This window comes from Taurulus bubalis (genome assembly GCF_910589615.1).
Source record: "Taurulus bubalis genome assembly, chromosome: 13".
NCBI classification, from domain to species: Eukaryota; Metazoa; Chordata; class Actinopteri; order Perciformes; family Cottidae; genus Taurulus; species Taurulus bubalis.
The window spans coordinates 11,255,502-11,274,111 of record NC_136601.1 but is presented as its reverse complement, the minus strand read 5'-3'; the positions used below and the strand labels follow the sequence as shown (position 1 = coordinate 11,274,111).

Sequence of the window (18,610 nt, the reverse complement as noted above, 5' to 3'; positions counted from 1 at the left end):
CCCAGTGAGCACGTATGTTGAAAGGCGTGCACACACATATTTCTAGACGGTCTTGTGTGTTTGCATGCTATCAGTCCTCCAGCTACTGAGAGTACTTTACCTGTAATAGTGCAACATCAGCAGTCTGAGCCCCCAACCAAACACACACCCAAACATTCACATGTACACACACACGCAGGCAGAAGGAACACTTTCCTTTCACTCTGCCTAGTTACACCAATTCCCCACTGCATTACTCACACCGGTGCAGTCAGAGCTCATACACATCCCCGCTCATGCACACAAATATGTGTCATCACACACACGCACGCACACACACACGCACACAGACATTATTCCGACGGTGTGCTGCTGGAGAGGCAGGGCTCTGGTTTCATTCAGGCTTCAGGCAGCTGCGAGGTTAGAGTCTCGTGTTTGTGTGCAGTGGCTACTAGGCGCTTGACAACAAAGATATCTGCTCGGGTGAGTCGCTCTAAGGCAATAACATTCAAGATAAAGTCGTCTTTTTGTGCCTGACATCTTGTACTGGGGTCACAGAGAGAGGAAATTAAATGTAGTGAGTTCATTGTAGTGTATGTGGTAATGTGCAAGAGAATCTCTTTCTGTGCTCCTTTGTGTTTTTAGGACAAAGTCATACATCTCAAGGTGGAATTTGATGGTGTTTTGTTGATCTTTGTGCCACTCAGGCAGCATTACGTCTTCTGAAATGATGCCTGTGAAAGTGTTCAGCACAAAACTCCTTCGATAGAGGCACATAGAACCTGTCGTACGAAAGCTACTAACTGCAATTTAAAGGCACTTTTTGCTTCTAACCATAGTGAGATGTTAATAAATCCACACACAAGCTGTTTTAATGGATTCATCTTAAAAGCTAGATTTCTTAGCTTTCTTTTGGTCGTAATTTATGATGTGTCAATTTATTTGATATATTTGTTCATGATTGTGGCCAAAAGTTTCTCTAAAAGAATGTGATCCTAATCAGTTTTCTCCTTATGAGAGAATTAAAGGAGATTAGGAGCCGCACAAAGGGATGGAGACTACTGCCGATTGGGTGCAAGGGGTCATTAGTGATGGGGGTTGCATTTCTGCCCAGTTCATTTGAAATTCTTACTCTGGTGTAGTGCCATGCCTTTGTTCCTTCACATTAGCAGGGTTTGACTTCAGCCAGTTTTTCTCTTGCCTCATTTCACAGAGTTTAGCTCTTTCAGTGTGAAGCACGCTTACTTTTAGCTGAGATGAGAATTCCTTTTGTCCTTCAGGAAACTAGCTGAGAGGAAGCAGCTGCAGCTTGCTGCCATATTGCTGCTGCTCTGTGGATTTGTCATTTCCTGTGGAGCTGGCCAGTATGAGGAGGAACAATCCAACTTCTGCAGTAAACCTAACTGTTTTTCTCCCAACAGAAAATCAAAATGAAGACATGAAGATAACATCGTTGACTCTGGATCATCGTTTCATTTTCACAGTTTGAATGGATTTTTAGCTTTGGACATGCAGACATAGATGTACGACCAGACACTGTTTTAAGGATATAAGAGGCTGCTAATCATTTCCAGAGAAGTTTGGACTGATCTTCTTCAGCCAATGGCTACAACAGAAACCAAAGTTGCAGGCAGCGTTAGCACCGCGGGTCTTTCCTGGGCGCGGGTGTGTAAGGAGTGTGGCCAGCAGCACGAGGGCTCGGACTGCCACCTGTATGAGTACCAGGATGAGGTGGACGATGAACTGGTTTGCCACATCTGCCTGCAGCCCCTCCTCAGACCTATGGACACCCCTTGTGGCCACACATATTGCTTTCATTGTCTGAACAACTTTTTGAAAGAGCAGGACTTCTGCCCCGTGGACCGCCTACGGCTGCAGTTACATCAATGTCGTCCCTCCAGCCTGCTGGTCAGGAACCTGCTGGACAAGCTGACTGTGATGTGTCCCCACTCTGCAGAGTGTCAGCTGCAGATGCAGCGCTGTGAGCTGCAGCCTCACCTGCACAACAGGTAAGACTCTGGAGGGGATGTTGACCGGTCATGACAGCAGTATTGGTGGATATTGGTAAACCTTTACATGGCTGAAATGATTGGTCACGAGGTGTGTTATTTTAGACGAGAATGCAACCCCAATATCAACTGTCTTTATATAAAAAAACGGGTGTTCACAATATCATGACAGTCTGTTCAATGTATTTAAACTGTGAGCACAGCGTAATAATTCATAGCATGATTGTATAAAGAAAAGATGGCAGTGACAGGGTTGAATTGTCTCTAAGGTTGTGAACTGAGCCTTCCTACTATCCACTGAAAACCAATCTCACTGACTGGTCATTAAGGGAATAGTTTGACATTTACAGTGTATTAAACTTCTCATACCCCATATACAGTATGCACGCACACCTCTCCACTTTAAAGTAAACATAAGATCTTAACGTTTCAGTCATCACACTAATTTGTATACTCCTCAACAATGTAAAATAACTGTCTTCATGCCCTGTCAAAGGCTGTGTTTTCCTCTGTTTGAAGCTGTAATCCTAGTACCTCAGTCCCTCTATGGATACAGAAACTGCTAATTATTGAGCTCAAGGGGATGTGCGGGTCAGTCATCTTGTTTTTCACATGGCCGGTGTTGTGCTTATCATCCTGCTGGCCAGCCATGACGCAGTCAGTTGTGGGTGGCAGATAGTCCTGCTGCAGCCTCTCTGTGCAAACAACGAGGAGACAAAGTTCAGGCATGAGGAACAAGCAGCAGTCCCAGCACTCTGACTGACTTAATCAGACTCAACCTGTCTCCCCCAGATACCCTGCAATGCAGTAAAACTGTCCACTCATCTGCATTGTGCTTCTCTTCTGAATCCTGTGCATAAATACTCTCTTTTTGTCTCCTCTTTTCCTCCTCAAAACACTTTTTAACCTCCATTTGTGTATGTCTATTCATCTCTGGCACTCCGTAGTAGCCTGAAACATTTAACACACAATCTTCTAATTTCATCATGAAGATTGTGTGTTTAAAATCACTGGTCGATTGTCAGCCGTATCATTCGCTCTACCAGTTTCCTCCATGTTCCTATCTTTCCTCAGATGTCCTGTTTTTAGAAGACTGAGGGAGGAAGCAGAGAAGAGGAAGAGGCCCTCGTGGAACGAACTAAAGGGACGTAAGAGTGACGGGGAGTCTTCTGGTGATGCTAAACATTCATCAACACAGTCCCGAAATCCCACCAGAGATCCGCCCGAGCCCGGGCTCATTAATCCCGCCTATGAAGAAAGTGAGGATGGTATGGAGTCATTTTATCTTATCACTGTATCAGCCACTCTCTGTTTTCTGTACAAACAACAGCACAAGAACGGGGACCTTTTCTGTTTTCTTTGAACCCAAGTACACACAAACATGATCATTAAAACCACAACTTCTATGGAAATTATTTGCAATAGGAGGTTGGTAAACTCTTTGACGCTAAATGATGTTTATAGAAGTTTCTAGGTTGAACGGAAATAGTGATTGCAGAAAACCTAAATCCTTGTGTGGGTGAGCGTCGAGACACACAGACGGGAATTGGTGATGTTTTTAGCCTCGAGGTTTGGATTCTGAGTCTGTCACAGGTGAATCATCAGCCAGGTTGGAGGATTGTGTACTAGGTCACAGATGTGGTAACCAGACGGTCTCATCTCCTGCAAGCCAGAACCAGTGGCAAAATTCCAATAAAACATAGTTGCCAGGCAACTGGTAAACAGTGTCCGCAGGGAAGTTTTTCGGTGTCATCATAATCTGTGTTTTAATCAGATTACTGCTGTATGCTGTTAAAATCTGAAAGGAAAATACAATGAGTTTACACTTGTAAATTGTGTAAATAAGATTTATGTTAATTGATTGTTGAAATAATATATTTTTTCTGTATAGAAATTGCAGCAGGTTACTGCATCCAGATTGAACTATATCCTGAAGTCATGCCGTTGTACTTTTTGTGGGACTAAAAAGATACTAACACTGTGTTAGGACTCTTGTTTCTTGTTTAGTGTTGCTGTTAACTGTGTACCGTAAAAACAAAAGTACCTCAAATTCAAAAACTGGTTATTGGTTCACACAGTATTGTGTGCATGTCTCTACTGGTAAAGTTGTACTCCAGAGTTTCTGTAAGTACTTTGCTGTTTTAGGGCCAGAGAAACACACATATATCATATATAATATGCCAGATGAGCCACTTTATTTGGTTAGTGAATGTGAATGTCTGAGATAATCCGTCGCTGGACAAAGTTGAACTGGTAGTTTGTCTGTAAACTATAAGAATGTTGACTGAGCGATCATGGCTATTTATTTTTGTGTAACTTCTATAGTGATGGTTAGAGCAAGCAGCCAATGAGAGCTGAGGAGTGGGATGATTTTGTTCATAAACAGGAATAAAAAGCTATATTTATTCCCTCCAGACAACACCCCCCTGCGGTCCAGTCTGGTGGCCGAGGCCATTGTGGTGGAGCTGTTCAGAGAGGAGGAAGAGGAGGAGCTGGGCCTTCGCATCGTCGGGGGGAAAGACACACCACTGGGGAACATAGTCATCCAGGAGATTGTCCGAGACTCGCTAGCAGCTCGTGATGGCAGACTGGCCCCAGGGGACCACATCTTAGAGGTGAGAGTGACTCCGAAATTCAACGAGTAGAGCCAAGTGTTCATCTTTAAGTGTTCATCTTTTCTTCATCAGCAATTCAGACGTGTCATGGTGGCATAGCGTGACAGTGTTCATTTAAGCATATTGTTGTAAACACAGTGCTTTGCAGCAGGGCATGGGAAAGTAGATATTCAAGATAAACAAGTTTTAGCTTCATGGAAACAAGGCGTGGTAAATATCCCCGGCCCAACGTGTCAACGTAAGCTGCTTTACCTGGTTGTTGTCACGCATTGATTTAGCACCTTTCTGTTTGAGAGGGCCAGTGTTGAAACAGGAAGGGGACTTAATCCGATGTTTTTGAATGAGTTATTAATAAGCTAGAAGGAGAGGGCACACCTCCGCCAACACCTTTTACTTAAGTGAGAAGTGTAATCTGTATCTGTCCTCTGATTCAGATCCGCTGAATTGAATGGGTTCTTCCTTGGCCCTTACTTGCTTGCTCCACCCGTCCATCATTGTTATGGATCCCACTGCCTTTCTTTGCAAGACCCGCCCAGAGTAGCATTCAGGCACTAGGATTAGCCTGGTTTCCATGCTCGCCACAGTATTGGTAACCTGATTTGTTCAGGTCCTCTGCCCTGACCCTAACTACTTGAGGTCAATGCTTAACCTTAACCAGTTTGCCTCAACCAGCTACATCTTGCCAATAAATGCTTTGGGATTCATAATTAAGCACCCTTCCACCAAGTTTCATGAAAATCTGGCCTGTAGTTTTTCAGTTTTTATTCCCATATCCATGAGCCCATTGTGACGTGTTGTTTTGTCAAAACCCACAAATCTTCAGTTTAAAAAGTAAGAACCTGGAGTCATCAAATGTTCCTAATCTAACACTTTTGATCTCCTCAGAGGAGATTTGAAGTGCAGAATGGAACTAAAGATTTTAATAAATTTAGGTCTCCTCTTTTCCAACATTGTCCTCCTCCTTGTGTTTCTACCCTCCGGTTCTTCTGGAATGTGGTACCGCTGTAAACCGAGCTGATAGAACATTTCAGCTTTGGCTCTGGCATTACTGCTTCAGTGTGTCCTCCAAAATGTTGCTTTTCCTCCAAAGCCAGCCAATCCCAAACCTGGAGATGAAAACAAAAACCTGCCGTTCAACACGCTGCCTTCGGGATGTGAAACATTAGCTGCAGTTTTTTGGGCTTTGTGGAAAGCTGGTGGATGTAAAGAGATACAGTGACTCATTCTTACTCCTTCTCTTGAATCGATGATTTCACGTCAGATTTGTCAGGCAAATATCACTTTGACAGGATCTTATTTTAAACCGAAAGGGCAATCTGCTCGAGTTGTGATTATTCTGATGCAAGAAATAGTTAGTTTTATAAAAGTATTTATATAAAAGTCAGACATGTAGGATGGCACAAATTGAAACGGAGCTTTTAATTTTAACAACATCAAGTCACACATGATGTTATGGAAACCCATTTCTGCCAGTAAAAAAAAAAAAGTCATAATTATGAGATAGAAAGTCGAAATTATAAGCTAAAATGTCGAAATTATAAGATAATAAGTGCGCCACTGAAGCGCATGCGCACTTACTATCTCATAATCTTGACTTTCCATCTCATAATTATGGCTTTTTATCTCATAATTTCCATTTTATTTTACTGCGGAAATGGGCTTCCATATGATGTGAATGGAATTATCTTGGTAGAAAGCTAACAAAATGTGTTCATCCTGTTTCTCTGCTCAACAAAAAACATAATAACTTTCTATAGTAGCAGCATCTACTCACAGCATGTGCTGCAGTGATTGTTAGGCTGCTGCAGCGCTGACTGCTGTTTCTTCTCTCTGTGGCGTCTCCAGGTGAACGATGTCAGCCTGGCTTCAGTCCCCCACGCCCGAGCCATCTCTGTGCTTCGCCAGCCTCTCCTCCTCCGGCTCACTGTTATGCAGGAGAAAGGTTTTAAGACGAGGGATCCACGGTCTGATCATCACGCTTCGCCTTGCACCACTTCCACTGCCTCCCAGCCCTCTTCCAGTCCCCATGGCAACGCTACCTCCAATCACAACCCCGGCACGGTCCTGCAGGTGACGCTAATGAAGAGCCAGCGCATCGAACCGCTCGGCATCAAACTCATACGCAAATCGGATGAGAGCGGGGTTTTCATCCTGGACCTGCTGTCGGGTGGTTTAGCGGCCAAAGATGGAAAACTGAGGAACAATGACAAGGTGTTGGCCATCAATGGACATGACCTGAGGCACGGTACACCTGAGAGCGCTGCCCAGATCATACAGGTACATTAAGCCCGTTAACGACAAGTGACAGTCTACAGTAGCAAAGACCATTTTCTAAAGCATGCCATATGTTTAAAGACTGATTCCTTTCCTTTCAGGCTGAGGCTATTTGGTTATGTTGAACATGTAGTTACTGCGGTTATGTAGTTGTTAGCATGAACTAGTTTGAACTCATCTGGTTTGGTACATTTTAAGAATTACAGACATATTTTGGTTGATGATACTAATTAACTTTTTTTTATTAACTTTGTTCAATCAAACCAAGGCTGAGAAACGAAGAAAACAAACAATATATAAACATGGACATTCGGAAAAGGAGTGTAGTTAAATCATAAAAAGATGAGTCAGTTGTTTGGGTTTCCCACAAGCACTTGAAAGCAAGACTTTCAGAACAGTCACTGCTTTTGAATACTTTTGCAATGATGTAACATACTGTAAAAGCATGGGTTTACCCAACAAATATGCCAATTATAAGATTTATTGTCCTGATAGTGGCAGTAAAGGGAGACGTCACAGGGTCACCAAATTCACTAAAACAATCCGCTGTGGACATGAAAATCCACAGAAGATGTCGTGGCTTTTGCATAGTTCTGGTCCTGGTAGGTTGCTCAAAAGAAGAAGTGAAAGATGGGTCTATATTGCCATAGACTCCACTGCCAGCAGGGTAAAAATAGTGTTTAAAATAGTGTGTAAATCGTATCTCAAATATATTATGAACCAAAAGCTGATAGGAAAGTAGCCAATTGTCAATCTGACAACTCAATGATTATAGCTTGGAAAATGATCGCTAGTAATATAAAGGATCTGGTGTTGACAACGCAAAACATTAAAAACCTCAATCAGTGACAATACAATTCGTAATCGATTGTTTTGTATGTATTTGCTGTGGCATTCATTTCTTTTTGTGTGTGCATTTAGGCGAGTGAGGTGCGTGTGAACTTTGTGGTGATGAGACCTGCAGACGCTCAGGAAGAAGGAGGAAGCAGCAGAGAGGGACAACACAGCAGAGCAACCAGGAGGGCGCCTGAGCTGCAGTACTTCAGGCGCCGGTCCACCTACATGAAGGTAATACACAAAACTTCCACACTAACTAATACGCCAACTACTTTTTTAATAAAATATTTTCATCCACATTTACTTTGGTTCTTGCCAGCTGTTTGCCGCTGGAATTCTAACTTCCTTTTCACACCACTAACCACCAGGTTCACAGTATCTTACAAACTTTATATGTTTCTGTTTACACAGTGTAGTTGTGACAATCGCTCCTTTGTCAGTCTCACTCAGTTGTACCATACACTGTCAGTAAAAAGAATAGCACCCCCCACCCCCAGTTAGGGGTGAGAAGCTTTGAGAGCAGACACCTGCATCGGTGAGCGGAGATGAAAGCTCTTCTCCAGGCCTCCCTCTGTCCTGATCAAAAGGCCTGGGGTGCTGCTCATTCTGCCGCTACGGGGCCACTGTCTTGTTGTTTTTTGGTTGTTTCTTTGGGTGGCAGAGGATCAAAGCTGGTAACAGTTAGCTTTCGCCTGCAGAGCCGAGCCTCTTCGTCTTGCTGGGGGGGATGGGTTCCCTGCTGGGGGAGGAAGACTCCTTCCTCCCCCAGCTTCCCCTCTGATGGTTTACAGACTCCACAGAGAAACAAGGAGGCTGGTCGAAGCTGTCATTTCCCACACATTTTTTCCACTACGAGAGCTTAGTGTTGATCCTCACACGTTACGTCCACCCTTACCTCTCAGCTCCTTCTCAAATGTTTCACATTTGTTTCTACGAGTGGTTTTGTGAGAGGAATCAATTAAGTCAAAGGATCCTGGAGGGGCTCAAGTGTGTGTGTGTGTGTTTTGTCAAACAAAATAAGTGAAACATGGACTCCTGAACAAGGCCAGCATGACCTCAAAACTCCATACGGTGTGTTTGTCATTGCTTAGTACTAATTTGTTAATTGTTCCTAAAGGATCCTCCAGGCGGGTTTTCCAGCCAGGAGAAGATAGTGAGTCTGAAGAAGGAGCCTCGGCTCTCCCTGGGCATCACCATCGCCGGGGGAAGGGACTGTCGCAGCCGTCTCCCCGTTTACATCACGAGTGTGCAGCCTGTCGGCTGTCTTCACCGAGATGGAACCATCAAAAGAGGTACAAAGCAGCATCTGGTGATGTGTGATTTTGATGTTCAAGAAGGAATTTGTACTCAAAGTTGTATACTTTGCAGCTTGTCTTCATAGTTTTATTATTTGTGCCAAGGACTACATCTAATTATTATTTTCATTATCTGTTTTATTTTTATTTAACAATTAGTCTTTAGAATGACATAAAATTGTGAAAAATGTCCGCTATGTTTAGTCTTTTGTCGTTAATCTTTTGTATATTTTCGCATGACCAAAGATATTCACAATACTCGTCACATGTGAGAAGCTTGAACCGTGGTATTTTTATTCTAAAAAATTACTCAAACAATTAGTTTTCAAATTAGTTTTCAAATTAGTTTTCAAACTCCGCAAGAATGGGAAACCATTCTTCGTCTTAGAGTACGTCAACATTAAGCTCCTTAAATTTGTAATTGCATCCTTTTGTCTCCATTTCATTCCTCCGTCAAGAGTAACAGCATTTCGTTCCTCCCAAAATGTTTTTTTTTACACGGAATATGTCTTTTTCCGACATATACAGCTTGATTTTGATGTTTCTACAACAGAGATCCTCTTAAATACAATGTGTCTGTGTTTCCTCAGGCGACGTTCTGCTGAGCATCAACGGTGTCGATCTGACCCAGTTGACCTACAACGAGGCAGTTTCTGTGCTGAAGACTCAGACAGCTCAGTCCCAGGTGGCGCTCCGTGTCATCCAGACCCTCTCAGAGGACTCGGAGGAGGACGCCGATGCTGCCAATAAGGACGAACTGGACACTGTGGACGACCCACGAGACGACGCCTTCAACTGGACTCCCCTGTGGACTCGCTGGCTGGGATTACCAAGGTAGAGCCTGTATTCTGTTCCGCCACTTCAAGTGCATTCAGTTCATCTGGGTGTGAAAGACTCTGACTTTGCCTTTTTGTTTGTCTCAGTCCCATGCACTGGTGCCGGGACATCGTCCTGCAGAAGACCAACAACGAGAGCTGGGGCTTCAGTATCGTCGGCGGCTACGAGGAGAGCCACGGCCAGCAGCCTTTCTTCATCAAAACCATTGTGCCTGGTACACCTGCTCACTTTGACGGACGCCTCAAGTAAGTGACGCCCACTTCGACTCCCACGTGACGTGTAATCAGCATCCTTTCATCCCTCTCAACATTAATGGTCTGTGCTTCCCTCCAGGTGTGGTGATGAGATCGTGGCGGTGAATGGAGCCACAACAGTGGGAATGAACAACTCCTCTCTCATCCCCATGCTCAAGCTGCAGAAGAATAAAGTCACACTGACTGTGGTGTCCTGGCCCGGGAGTCTTGTGTAGCAAAACACACCTGCACCTCACTCTCTTTTCTTTCTGTCACCCTCGTTAATTGTTGACCGCACACACAGATCTTCGCCCTGTTCAGCTGCATTCTTGACTGGGCCACTCACTGTCGCTTCCACATGTAACTCATTGTTAGGTTACATTGATGTTCAATCTGTGTAATACAGAACATGTTCGCTAAAGAGCCATCCTGTGTACAATAGAAATCACTTTCTCAAGCACGTTCTGTTTGTTTCAGTGTCCTCTCACACTCAAAGGGCAGATGTTTGCACAAAATGGGATTAATCAGGGTGCAAAAATGATGACAATCAGTGAATTATATTCTGTGGACAAACTGGAAGGATGCTTGTTGTTGTTTTTAACAACTTTTTCTGAATACATCATTTTGCTTTCCTGTTAAATAATGCCATTATTGGAGTGATTCACATAAACAACATCTGAAGATGAAATGTAGTGCTTACAATATATTTAGACAGTTGTATATATATATATATATATATGTGTGTATATATATATATATATATATATATATATATATATATATATATATATATATATACATGTCTATGTCGACCACATATAACACAAATGGTTGCTGATGTATAGACTCATGCCAAAGACAGAAAAATCATCCTGTCCTGTAGCTTTTGTACCACCAGTGTGATTTTATCAACTTAATTTACACTCACAAAACGTGTATCAGAATGATGAAGCAATGACGTAAATTCAGTTAAATTGAGTCAAAGTGACAATAAGGGTCAAAATCAACAGCTGCAGCTACAAAAGGAGACTTTGGTTTTAACGGGGAGGAAACCTGCAGAGCATTTAGTCTGAATTATATTGGTAGGAAACAGCTTTGGCCTGGGTTTCTTTTCTGTTCGCCGTTGATATTAGCGAATTCTGCAACAGAAAAATAAACTTTTATATTGTTGTTTAAAACTGTGAGCTGGTCTATAGAAGCATTATATAATACCGAATGACTTTGATAAGCGTGTGCCTTGTAGACATTGAAGGACAAACCAGAATGTATATTTGCCTTAAATTTCCACTATACCAAAATGTGTTTCCCATCATTATTTCCTCACATTATATACTGAATTTCAAAAGGAGAACTGCTTTGTTCAGATCCATTTGTGTTCCCTCGTTCTTTTTTGTGTCAACACGTTCCCAGTGGCCTTTCTTGTGCATCAATTGAGACCAAGACTTATTGAATAACTCAGAATTTGTTTTTGAGATTGGCAGTGGAATACAATGTATACAGAATGTGTGTATTAGCCCGTCCACTGTTTTATTATGTTCAATAAAATCATAACAAATCATGCTGTTCTTCTGTTTATTGTGGGGTATAAGAGAAAACATTTCAGTCACAATTTGTCCTTGATACAAAAATAAATCCTCAAGTGTCCGTAAAATGGTAAAGAAACATGTTGAATGTAAATGTTTCTGGACTTCACAAGCTGCCATTGGTTCCAATCGTAATGGGCATGGAGATCAGAGGAGTTTTTTTAGCTATGCCATGTTCCCTGATAAAATACATATTTATTTAATGAATGTGCAAATGATTAAACCAATTTACCCCAGTCAGAAATGTCTAATAAACTGTACAGTCTGTTCATGGCTCAGTCTGACACCTAGTGGACACAATCTGTATAGATACAGAAGTGACTCAGGTTTTTGCCAAATTTAGTCTCTCTGAAATTAGTTTTTTCCAAATTCAACTTTTGTTCAGCAGTCATCATATGTACATGCAAAATGTAAAATGGCCACACGCACGAGTTTGAGCATACAAACAAACAAGACCAGCCCAACCTTCTACAAATGCAAAATGTACAGATGAAAGTCAAACAGACACTCTTAGCGTCTCATGCAGCACGCAGATCCTCTCCCAAAGTAAAAGTCGTACATTTAGGGTAGTACCTAAGTAAAAGTACATATGTATTAGACAAAATATACAAAGCAAAATAATTCTTCTTCTTGTAGGACACGTTACAACTGTATCATTCTGACAGGAGAACTCATAACTCATAAGGAGCTACTAACTTAAGATGAATTTTGTGGAGTAAGCACTTATTTCTGAGATGTAGAGAAGTAAAAGTAAAGATCCATAAATTGTAAATACTCAAGTAAAATTTGAGGCAAGTACCTTTTTGTTCACAAGTCTCTCAAAAATAAACAATAATTTGAGAAGTTCTTCAGATGAAAGCTGGAATGAATTAAAATGAACTGCTTGGTTGAATCTTAATATATTTCAATTGAACTTTCACCACAATTAATTCTACTAAATTAACTAAAACCAGTGGTGGTGGCTTAAAACCATTGGAGCACTAGTGCAGTAAATGGTTACTGAAAGCTAATCAGAGAAAACAAAGGACCATAAAACCAGCCAGACTGAAGTCAAGCCCAGCACTTCAGTATTCGGGGGTTGTGCAGAGATAAAGTAAAGACATGGTCCAGTATTCTCCGACCGCTGATCCATAACTTTAGAAAGTAGCAGCAGGTTATATTAATGGCATTCCTGAGTCTTACAAATGTGTCGACTAATTGCAGACTGTCTTGTTAAAGTTAACGATTCAACCCCTTGTTAAACATGACAAATAGACAGATTTCTGTGGCGGGCAGCAGGCTTTGCTCGATGATCTGTTTTTACTAAGATGACACATCATTCATCGAGTGTGACAGTAAATGACAAAATGGTTTCAAATGAAAAAAGGAAGCAAAGAAAATTTAAAATCAACAATTTATTTTCTCTTTCTGTAGGGATTAGGTCACCATGACGGACATTTACTAGAATTGTAACAGGGACAATACTGGGAGGAGGATTTAAAATCTCCTTTGTACAAGAGAACATATATTTCAACCGGTCTTCTCTGTGCTTCACCAGCTTCTCCAGAGGCTCTCTAATGCAACGCAAGGCAGCAATCGCTTGACCAACATTCAGGGAAATAATACTAACACTGGACAAGATGACTGGAACAAAAGAACCATCTGCTCAAGACCGAAGACGTTTGTGCTTCCACACACATCAGCAGGAGCAAACGCAGCACAGGAAAGAAAAAGTACAAAACTATAAAATGCAAAGTTGGGATGAAATGATTTTTTTTTTTTTTTTAAATATAAATGATTTAAAACTCTGCACTCTGGAAGTGCAGAGTTTTAAATCATTCTCTTCCAACTGCAGATCAGGGTTGCGACCATTTCCAAGTTACGGTTTAATGGATGACGACCGATTGAATATCATCTTTATTGGCAAACACCACATGGTAACATGCACTGCTGAGGAGGAATCTTCAGGATGCATTATCGTCTGAAATCCTGACTTTCTAATGGGGTTTAAGTGCAATAACTGGTCCGAACTCTGGCATCGTGTACATTGTAACTATATGGCTTACAAGGTAAACAGGTCCATATAAACTAGAAAGGTACATAGACATCTTTCATTAATCAAAACTATGGTACAGCAATATATTGGCAAAAAAAGTAAATAGCTAAGTAACTTTATGTAAACAATGGTAAACCACTGTACAGCTTATCCTAACATGGTATTTACAGGTCAAGTTATTTTACTAGCTAGTTCCCATGTACAGAGGGTCCGATGTAAAGAAATAACAGTTAGATGACGTACTGTACGTTAGGCAATTTCAACCATCCCATCTACTTGCAAAGAACTGGATTCAAAGAGAGTAAAGCCAACAAGCAGCTTTTAAACTCTAAAGACTTGTTGAATTACCTTCACCTTTAGTGCCTTCCTTCTCCTACATGTAAAGTTATTTAAAAAAAAAAATCATACATAAGGCAAGGGTAGTTAAGGAAGGTGGAGGCATCACATTCTTTGCAAGGGATTACGGTTATGGGATACATTGATGGTTCTTTGGGGTAAATGCACTTTGAGAGTTTCACTTCTTTGTCACATGTAACAAAAAAAACACATCCGAGTGCAACAAAGGGGACATGTCTAGTTCTGTCGGGAAAATGTGCAAAATCTGCTCTAAAGCAAAGTGACAGTGTTGCAAATTCTAATGTACAAGGTACTGGGAGATGTACTGGGTCGCCATGAGAGACAACGGTGCAGACCCTTATTCCAACATACTGTATATACAAGGCACTAAGGATAAGATTCAAGGGCCACACATCCAGTCTTTGACAGCCTCCTCAGTCTGGTCGGAATATAGGATATTTCTGTAAGAAATCTATAAGAATGACCTACAGAGAGAAAAATACAAAACAAATGATTATTTAAAACAACTGCAAGATGTTTAAACATAATGGTAATGCTTTATTCTCCGAGTGCTGTCCTTAATTATTATTAATTAATAACCTAAAAAGAACCATGAAATTGGGTAATACTGTCTCCTAGAACTAATGTTTATATCCAACTCATTTGCAACAGGCTTTAGCCTTTGAAGGAAACGTAATGAAGACCGCATCTGCAACTATTTTGATCACTGATTGTTTAAGTAATTTTTCAAGCACAAATGGCTTTAGCGTCCCAAATATGAGCATTTGTTGTATTTCTTTGCAATAAGTAAATGATAGTAAACTAAATAGATTGTGTTTTGGACTGTTGGTCATACAAAACAATTACCTTGGGCTTTGGGAAATATAATGGGCATTCTTTACCATTTTATAACACGATTGATCGATTAGTCAAGAAAATAATCTGCAGATGAATTGCTAATAATGAATACTATCAAAAGGTTTATAGAGTTGTGCAATAATCCAATCATTCATAGTTATTTTGTTTTATTTTGCCTACTTACATATTCCATCATATTACTGCTTTCACATTTTCTTTTACTGAGTTTCCAGTGCAGCCCCAGCTGAAAGATAAGACACAGACACAATGAATGATCATCTCTCCCACGCTCAAACAGACACAAAGACACGCGCACACACACACACGCACACACAAACAAACAAACAAACAAAGAAAAATCTGTCTGAAATCTCCCCTTCAGTGTCGGGGGAATTTAGGAGCAGGACTGTCTGGTCTCGCTGGGGTCAAACTGTGGCCAGACACCCTGAAGAGCTTCCTTTATACCTTTGGACAGCTACTAGCTGTAATTTGTTGCTGAGAGACAAAACTAAATTAACACAGCATTTTACTGCTGACCTCACGGTCCTCTCAGACCCCGTGCAACAGATCTGACTCAGCTTTAAGGAACTTGTGTGGCAGGTTTGAGTTTACAAGACAGATTAATTGTCATTATCCATCACGATGATACTCAACTTGCACTGCACAGTGGCACAGACAAATAGGCACTTTCACACAGGTGCTAATCTGCAATTTGTCATTCTTACCTTGTGGTATAATCGATTATTTTCCCACTCTAACAATTTATGAATGGACCGCCTTGTCTGTTGGAATAGAAAACAAATGCATGTACATTAATGCAGGCAGGAGAATACTCATTACGTTAACAGGTAACAGTAAACAGCCACAGTGTTAGGATTTATGGACTGAACTCTGAATTTACCAGCTAGTAATTTCCACTTTGTTGCCATCAATTCTGAGTGGTAATGCCACCTTCAAATGACACACCCTTGCGCTGGGCAGGATAGGCGCTATGCAGCGTGATGCGTCATTTCTACACAGAGCCACTAATTGAACACAAGTTGTTATTACCCTCTACACTTAGACCAATGCGGCTGAATTGCTATAACAGCCCCTGAGTAATCAGCGCTGATGTAAGGGAGAGTTAAACTGTCCAACGCTTGTCACAAGAGGTGTGGAACTTACTCTCTTGTTGAGGCAGATAACAGGCCATAGACTGCAGCCTACTGTACAACAGCAGCACAGACAGCCGCAAAGGAGCCACTTCACATTCACAGGCAAGTTCTTCTTCAAACAAGCATTCAGCCTGCTGATGCTGGTTTTGAATTCTTCTGGTGCTACCTAGAAGAAAAGAGAGAAAGGATGGATGTGCGTATACCAAAATAAACAGCTCCAATGTAGTGGAGGGAATTATCGGAAAATTGAAGCAATAACCAAATTACTAAGCACGAGAGGAGGAAGAGACAATTCAAGTGTTTGTAGGTGGTGCTGACATGAAATATTCTTAATTGCTCATAATTGGGCACAAAGATCAAAGCGCTTCAGAGAAAACAACAGGTAGATAATTGCAGATGTTGTCCAGAGATGAGATGAGATCTCTAAATAGCATGCCTCTGATTTGCTAACCAAGCTCTAGACTGTTCAAGGCAAAGAGGGGCTCAAAGGAGAGATAAGCACAGAGCCTGTGGCAGCGCCGACCAAACAACTTGAATGGATGCTCATTCCTCGCTGAGTCTGTACGCCATAAAACAGGGGTCGTAATCTTTTATGACAGGATGCAAAGGTCTCTTTGCAAACAGCCAAAGACCTAGGAATAAAGCCCAGCAGGGCCTGATCTGCACCCTTCAATCATCATAATTGTGACCTCATCCATCACATGTCACCCTGGGTCACAATACTGAAGGTACCTTTTATTGCCCCACACTTCCCTCGGCCTGCTCTTACCCCTGCAGCCTTTTTGTGTTTCTGCGTCCGACCCAGGAAGCTTTCCTTTCTTGTCTACAGCAGAGTCTTCATTTCATTATTTTATCACCGGGAGCTGGACCCTCAAAAACACTGGGGTCCCCGCCAACTGAGCCCCATAGACGGCTTACTCATTTACAGAGCTGGACAGCAGCACATTCAGACTCTTTTCTATACACTGTGGTGCGTTACTTGAAATGCAGCTCCACCAGATCAAAACCTCTCAGAAAGGTTTGAATGGGATGGTTTGGGGAAGTAGGGGCTATTAAAGGCCCAAAAGAACAACTGATTCGCTGTGGCTTTAATTGCTTAATTCTTCTCACTTGGAATTGAACAGAAAGCTGCTCGCAAGAATGAAGTGCAGGAAAACTAAAAAGCAACTGTACCTTTCCCGTGAGAACAGAGGGAAATTCTGTGTCAAATCTGTTGCTCAGTCCAAACCTGGAAAAAGACAAACAAGAAGTGTTTAAAGTTTAGTTCAGTTGACATTACAAGACAGGGGGCATTACATCCCACACACATCTAAAGGATGGCACAGTAAAGGCAGTTTTCTTCTAAAAGACAGTCTAAACATGCAGAGGTCCAGATGACTACACTTCATATTACCAACAAACCAATACAATAGATTATTATCGGTAAAATCCCTTCAAGTCACACATCCCAATAAATAAATTAAAATGAATGGCAGGACTAACTGTTCCAAACTTTCCATAAGCCATTGCTGCTTTATTTTACAGCTGCGGCCAGTGACTTGATGTGACATTCACATGGATTTTGTGTGATTGATCCTAGTAATTAAAGTGGACAATATTGCTGTTACTTGTATTTGGCTTCACTAGAAACTTGCTCATGTTTGCATGTTTCTCCTGGAAAGGTCAGTGCTCTATAGAAACAAGTTATAGTTACTATATAGTACTGTGAAAAGTAACCATTGAGTTTAAAAAAATGGACATCCTCAATATTTTTGGTCTAATGAGAAATCAGATGCTCAGAAAAGGTCACCAGCTGGGAATCAGCATCTGCTGGTCAGGCTCATATTATGGTGACGGTGAGGGAGGATCTGAGTATGACGACAGTGATGAAAATGTTTCCCTAAATAAAACTCACCTCTCTACTGTGCCTACATGACGTCACTTTGGGGGACTGGCGTGCTTAACGCACGAACTGATGAAGTACCATAAAATGCAGCTGAGGAGCTGACACCCCGTGTAAAACAATTATGAAACTCGCAGTAAAAAAAAACAACGCTTCGGGGCTATAATTGCGCCGGTGACATTGTGAAGAGAACATTCACTTTAAAATGTCTGGTGAAGATGCGCAAGACCGTCCGATAAAAAAACTCTTATAGCGAACAAAAACATCACATGTAAACTTGCCTCCCAACGAATAACGGTTGATAGTGGACCACGTTCGCTGTTGCCACGGTGATAAAGAACCGTTAACGTCCGTTTAATGATTAGTTACGTTCACGGTGAAACCAACGGTCCCCGTGACGGACCGAACGGCTAACTGGGAGTTGTATGTAGCGTCAGCTAGCAGGCTAGCGTCATGCTAACGGGCTAAAGGATGAGGACAACAAAGCGACAAAGCGACGCGGGAACAGACACGAGCGACAAACACGACTCTGCTTACACTGTGATGTGCCCGGCCCCTCGCAGCACCACGGGATCCGGACAGTACCTGGGCAGGTGTTCCTCACTCACTACGTGCTCATACTCTTCGTCTTCCAACTCATAAATGGTATCAAAATCCGCCATGTTGGGTAGTAAGACGCTCAT

At 41.8% G+C, this 18,610-nt stretch overlaps 2 protein-coding genes across 2 annotated transcripts; one reads left to right on the top strand and one right to left on the bottom strand.

The window, feature by feature from the left end:
- Positions 1-1,581: 1,581 nt before the first annotated feature.
- lnx2b (ligand of numb-protein X 2b) lies at positions 1,582-10,769 on the top strand (the record flags this gene model as incomplete). The annotated part of the gene is made up of 9 exons (XM_079229094.1): positions 1,582-1,988; positions 3,063-3,256; positions 4,404-4,603; positions 6,449-6,880; positions 7,799-7,945; positions 8,832-9,006; positions 9,600-9,843; positions 9,933-10,091; positions 10,180-10,769. 9 exons carry the CDS (start codon positions 1,582-1,584, stop codon positions 10,313-10,315), a joined length of 2,094 nt encoding a protein of 697 aa, XP_079085220.1. The 3' UTR covers positions 10,316-10,769.
- A 2,315-nt stretch (positions 10,770-13,084) lies between these two features.
- chic1 (cysteine-rich hydrophobic domain 1) lies at positions 13,085-18,610 on the bottom strand (the record flags this gene model as incomplete). Its single annotated transcript, XM_079229151.1, has 6 exons — positions 13,085-14,518; positions 15,076-15,135; positions 15,617-15,673; positions 16,056-16,211; positions 17,219-17,273; positions 18,465-18,610. The coding sequence occupies 6 exons, from the start codon at positions 18,608-18,610 to the stop codon at positions 14,468-14,470; spliced, it is 525 nt and encodes a 174-aa protein (XP_079085277.1). The 3' UTR covers positions 13,085-14,467.